This window comes from Ziziphus jujuba, chromosome 8, assembly GCF_031755915.1.
Source record: "Ziziphus jujuba cultivar Dongzao chromosome 8, ASM3175591v1".
NCBI lineage: Eukaryota > Viridiplantae > Streptophyta > Magnoliopsida > Rosales > Rhamnaceae > Ziziphus > Ziziphus jujuba.
The window spans coordinates 25,393,986-25,399,999 of NC_083386.1; the positions used below are offsets into that span (position 1 = coordinate 25,393,986).

The following is a 6,014-nucleotide window of genomic DNA, read 5'->3' on the forward strand; positions in this document are numbered from 1 at the left end:
TTTAAGTTAGTAAGAGCATAGTCAGTAGCTCACAAAAGATTTGAAAAGTGGTGGTGCTTGGATGATTTTGTATTTATTAATAAATAATTTTTATTTAAAAATTCTTTTTAAATATATTCTATTTAAAATATTTAATGAATTGAACTAACTGAAAAAGAAATATAAAGGATTGTGAATCAATAAAGATAGATAGAAAAAATGATAAATTTATAATTTAACCATTTTTAATGATCTATCCATTTAAAAAAAACTTTACCATATTAGATTAAAAAGATATTTTTTTAAAAAAAAATCATCTTAATAGGTCCTGTGTAAGATCTTTTTAACGTTGAGATGGTATTAAAAAATAAAATAAAAAATATCTAACATATTCTCTATTTATGAAAGATCCGTGAGTTGTAAATTTAGCATTCTTACTCTTTTTTCTTCATCAATTTACAGTTATTTTTATCTCTTTTTTATCCTTTCAATATGTCAATTCGTTCTATTTAAAATTTTAAAAATAAATTATTGAAAAAAAATTAAATAAATATTGTCTACAATAGCACTATGTCTTTCAAATATTAATATTTTTTAAATTTCTTATCACATAAATTTTAATAGACGAAACTATTAAAAATGCTTTAATAAATCCTCCACAAATAAAAAATCTGTTAAATAGCTTCAGTTTTTTTAATACCACTTCAATTTGGTAGCGTTTTTGCAAAACAACATCAAATATAAGTTTTTTATTTTTTTTAAAGACTTTATGCTAATTTGATGTTATAAAATTTTTAAGATCAACATGCCCAAGAAACAAACCATGCTCTCAACTTTAGGAAGAAAAGCATAATTTTTGGATATTTATTTAATTCTATGAGTTTGAATGTGAAGGAAACTGAAACAGGCATTAGAAAATGTGGTTTACTTTTTTTTTTTTTTTTTTGGCATTTAGAAATAATAATTGCCATTTGCAATTGCTTATTGTTGCTTGTTGCTTTCAATTTTATCTTTTCCACACAAAAACCTGCCGTTCAAAAAGTACACGGCGATTAGAGCAACAGGGCAAAGCCCAGGCTCACTAAAAAATATATATATAAAAAAAAAGACACCGTCTCTCTCAATCAGTAAAGTCATACATATCTGTATTCACCAAAAAGTCATAGACATGCCTGATCAGAGTCGGAGAGAGAAAATCGCCACGTCACCTTTCTGTATCCAACAACTCAATTTCCTTGTATCTATATAATTAATAACAATTCTATATATGTATATGTATGTACTGGATGTATTATATACATAGCTTTGTTCGACATCGTGTAGAGGTATACAATATATATATATATATTTGTATGGTTATATCTGTCTCTATGTGTGTGTGTGTGTGTGTGTGTGTGTGTGTATTGGGATTGTTTTTTGAAATTGTTCTGCGACGGTTGACCTAATATTCTTTCGGTAAAAAATCCACATTGAGAGAGTGAGAGAGAGAGAGAGAGAGAGAGAGAGAGGGTGTGGCGGAGGGAGGGAGGCAGTAGGGGCAGGCGGAAATGGGGAATTCATTTGGATGCTCGGCCTCAGGAGAGCGTTTAGTATCGGCGGCGAGAGACGGGGATTTAGTAGAGGCGAAGATGCTACTTGATTGCAATCCTTGTCTCGCTAAGTACTCCACTTTTGGTGGCCTCAATTCCCCTCTCCATTTCGCTGCTGCCAAAGGCCATAACGAGGTCTTCTTCTTCTTCATCCTCTTGGCTTTTTCAGGATTTTCGTTTTCTTTTTTCGTTATCTTCTTTAATTCAGCATCTGCTTTTTTTTCTTTTTCTGTTTTTTTTTTAAAATTTATTTATTTATTTTTTCGGGGATTTGATTTTGACTAGATTGTTACCTTGCTGCTTGAGAATGGGGCTGACGTGAATTCCAGGAATTATTGTGGTCAGGTAAGAGATTTTTATGCTTATGTGCTTTTGGGTTATTTATTTATTTATTTACTTTTTTGGGGATTAATAATCGTATTATTTGAACAAAATTTGGGGCATAGCATATATGAATAAATTCCTAATTCTTGTCAGATTCATATGGATGAATTAAGAGTATGGAATTCAATTCTAGTCAAAACCCCCACAAGCAGTTCTGTTTTTCTAAGCTCATTTCTAAATTTTTCAACCAAGGACAGCCATGGAAAAATCACAGCTTGAATATATTCCTTCCAAAAGCAAACACTATTTGGGATCTGAATTGAAACTATCAATCTAATCCTCAAGTCATTTGTATGTTCCTTTGTGTTTGTAAAGACAGCATTGATGCAAGCGTGTCGATATGGGCACTGGGAAGTCGTACAGACACTTTTGATGTTCAGATGCAATGTAAGAAGCTGAGCTTATTCTTATGTATTTATTTTAGATCCTTTACAATTTTATGCCGCTTGCTAATAACGTTTCAAACATATCCATTGTGAACTTTATAAAGCAGTATAGTCTCTTAGCCAGGCTAGAACATTTCATCTTTTATTCTTTCCTTTAGGATGTAATTTTTCTTATGACTTCGTACTCGTGATTGTTCTAGGGCTTTTTTAAAAGAATTGATTGCTTCACTTAATAATCATCATGGTCTTTTATTTCTTCCTGCTAGGTTACTAGAGCAGATTATCTTAGCGGACGGACAGCTCTTCATTTTGCTGCTGTAAACGGGCATATAAGATGTATAAGACTTGTTGTGGCTGATTTCGTTCCAAGTTCTCCGTATGAAGTTATGCGTACTCAGATAGACAGTGCAAGGGCTGATGGTGTGAATTTAAAAAACAAGAATGACCAAAGGTGCATGGACCGTTTTATTTCATTTGCCAAATTTTCATGCATGCATTTAATTTAATGGAACATAAATGTTTCCCATCTTGCCAGTAAAGATTTTAAGGTGCCAAATCGTTAAGTTCTTTGTCAGAATGAAAAGCCTGTCTCCTAAAAAGATATAGCAGTTAGTTTTTCTGTTGCAATGTTAATCTAGACACTTATAAATATTCATCTATAAATAAGATACCACCAATAGCAAGGTGACAGAATCATTTGAAATCTGTAGATTTTTATATCTTGCTATTTATTTATTCTATTCCAGTGCAGTGCACTGTCCAAGTTTGTCAATAAGGCGGCAGATGGTGGCATTACTGCTCTTCATATGGCTGCTTTGAATGGATATTTTGATTGCGTTCAGCTGTTACTTGACCTTCTAGCAAATGTCTCAGCTGTAACATTTCATTATGGAACATCCATGGATCTGATAGGTTTGTTGTTATTGAATATTTGCTTATTAAATATACAATGTTTTCTACATGATCATCCTTCAAACTAAAGTAAAAGCATGTTGTTGCAGGAGCAGGAAGCACTCCATTGCATTATGCTGCTTGTGGGGGTAATTTAAAGTGCTGTCAGGCAAGAATTATTTTGGTGTTGATAGCTTCTGGTAATGATTTGGTTGCTCTTGGATGTAAGCTAATGGTGTTTGTATTTATGCAGATCCTTCTTGCAAGAGGTGCCAGTAGGTTGACTTTGAATTGCAATGGGTATGGGTCTTTTAATGTGCACTATTGATGTTCAGTTTAATATGTGAAGGATTAATGTAAACTTATATTCTTTCAGGTGGCTTCCTCTTGATGTTGCCAGGATGTGGGGGCGCCATTGGCTTGAACCAGTGCTAGCACCCAATTCTGACTCTGTAATACCTACATTTCCCCTTTCTAATTACCTATCCTTGCCTCTCATGAGTGCACTAAATATAGCAAGGTAAATTTATAATCACTTATATACACAATATTCAAACTTTTACTGACATTCATGACTTTGGATAGCCTTATTTTATCTTTACTGAACGAAAAAGGGAATTGTTTGGTTGATTAGAACTAGACAAGCAGTATTAATTCTTGATTGATTTTCTCAAATAGCAGATGCTGATATTGATGAAACAGAGCTTTGAATTAAATGATGTGTTTTAATATGTGATCTTAAGTGATGCCTCTTCAATATTCCTGTAGAGAATGTGGATTCAAGTCAATGACAACCTTGTCAGATGACTCTGATATTTGTGCTGTCTGCCTTGAAAGAGCATGTTCTGTAGCTGCAGAAGGTTTGCTTTATTCTTCCATCCCTCCACATTCGTAAAAATTTATAGTTATGTTTTATTGTTTGTCTAACTCTATTCTGCCATAAAGTAGTTGATTATTGAGATTATTAACCTTGTAAGTTTTCAATTGTTTTAGTTCTTTAAATAAATGATTTTGCAATTATTTTAGCACTGTCATGAATTATGAAGAGACACTGATAAAAGATATCCCCATTGTTCCTTCTCTCTCTAAATCCTCATATCATAGAACTGAAGATCCATGGTCATTCTCTTTCTCATGAAAACAAAAATGCTTTATGTTTCCCCACTGTATTGTTTGTTTTGTTAAGAAGAGACTGCAAATTTAGATTTTCAGCATTCTGTTGGTTCTGGTTATAAAATCTGCCTGTGGAATTTTACCTCTGAAGTATCCCACCATCCTGTTTCTGTATTCTGACATTCATTATATGGTATATACTTAATCTTTTGAGTATTGATTATTTATACACTGAAACTTATGATTTCATTGTTATACCATTTAAGTACAAAGACTAAACCAGTTTTAGAATCCATGACAAACTTATTGGGAATACATTTGTACTTTCAGGATGCGGGCATGAGCTTTGTGTTAGATGTGCACTTTATCTTTGCTCAACAAGCAATATTCCTTCTGAAATGGTTGGCCCTCCTGGATCCATTCCATGCCCTCTTTGCAGACACGGAATCATCTCTTTTGTCAAATTGCCTGGTTCCCCAGCAAAGGGAAGCAAACTACACATGTCCCTTGGTCTTTGTACACCATGTATGCTTCACTCTCGTGAGTCAGACAGTCAATCTCCCGCTCGTACACGGGAGATACGGAAGAACCGTGTTGCTTCAGTTTCTTCAGATCTATTATGTCCAGTTACCTGTAGCCCATTTCCTTCTGTCGCTATTCCTTTGTGCACATGCAACGATGGTCCATGCCCATCATTTGAACCTAGAGAGGTAGAAAATCAAGAGGAATCGCCACATCGTCCACAAACAACATCAGTAGATCAGGATAAAATGGACAACCCGAGACTAGAAAAAACAAGCTGTTCAAGCATGTTCTGGGGCAGAAGAAGCTGCAGCAGGGAGCATCAGTGCAATTCAGAAATCAATGCTTGACTGGCTTTTGATTGGGTGGATGGTTTTCCACCTGTCCTGGTGCGAAAGAATTTTGATGACCACCAAGAATGCAGTCCAAGGTAGGATGCTTGATCCCTTTTGTTTCAGATTCTGTGTAAAACATACCCATGTTTGCTTGAAGTTTTTGTTCCGGAAGCTACATGGTCGTTTGGGGCTTTTACAGCGCATTGATCATCTTTTATGGAATGCTCTTCCTATGGTATTGGGAAAGGGATGTAAAAAATTTGTGGTTTGGGAATTGGGACAGTCATGAAAAAGAAACAAAATTTATCTCTACCTTTTTCGATGGTCTTTGCTTGGCAATGAATGAAATTATACACTTAGTACTTGCTGGTGATTATCGTCGTTAAAAGGGTTAAATATTGTTGGTTCTTTATAGAGCTTCATGATTTTTAAAGTGGCTCCTTCTTCTTGTTCTTCTTCTTGGTGACTATTGTCATTAGAAGGGTTAAATATTGTTGGTTCTTGATAGCTTCATGATTTTTAAAGGGGCTCCTTCTTCTTCTTCTTCTTATTTATTTATTTATTTAATAACTAGGTAAAATTTGTAATGGAAGTTCAAAATTTGCAAATTATACGGTATTAAAGAGAATAATGAAAGGATGTGGAGCTGGCAAATGAAAATGATAAATCATATACAATTCTTATTCTTCTGACAATTTTTTTCTAGTTAATTGTCGTATATGTGACTTGAAGTGGAATTTTCGGTGCAGTAATCGCATATAAAAATAATTTTATTTTATTTGTTATAAGTAAAACTTACCAAAATGAAAATATTA

The 6,014-nt window shown here is 33.8% G+C and overlaps 1 protein-coding gene across 2 annotated transcripts; it reads left to right on the forward strand.

The window, feature by feature from the left end:
* Positions 1-1,132: 1,132 nt before the first annotated feature.
* On the forward strand, positions 1,133-5,561 carry LOC107414468 (E3 ubiquitin-protein ligase XBAT33). Of its 2 annotated transcripts, none has more exons than XM_016022589.4 (10): positions 1,133-1,703; positions 1,854-1,913; positions 2,268-2,339; positions 2,605-2,789; positions 3,090-3,250; positions 3,340-3,398; positions 3,483-3,529; positions 3,606-3,749; positions 3,998-4,089; positions 4,673-5,561. In XM_016022589.4, exons 1-10 carry the CDS (start codon positions 1,527-1,529, stop codon positions 5,212-5,214), a joined length of 1,539 nt encoding a protein of 512 aa, XP_015878075.1. In that variant the 5' UTR covers positions 1,133-1,526; the 3' UTR covers positions 5,215-5,561. The 2 variants fall into 2 exon arrangements, with proteins under 2 accessions (XP_015878075.1, XP_024927550.1); XM_025071782.3 differs by having other exon boundaries at positions 1,623-1,703; positions 2,272-2,339.
* The last annotated feature ends 453 nt before the right edge of the window (positions 5,562-6,014 follow it).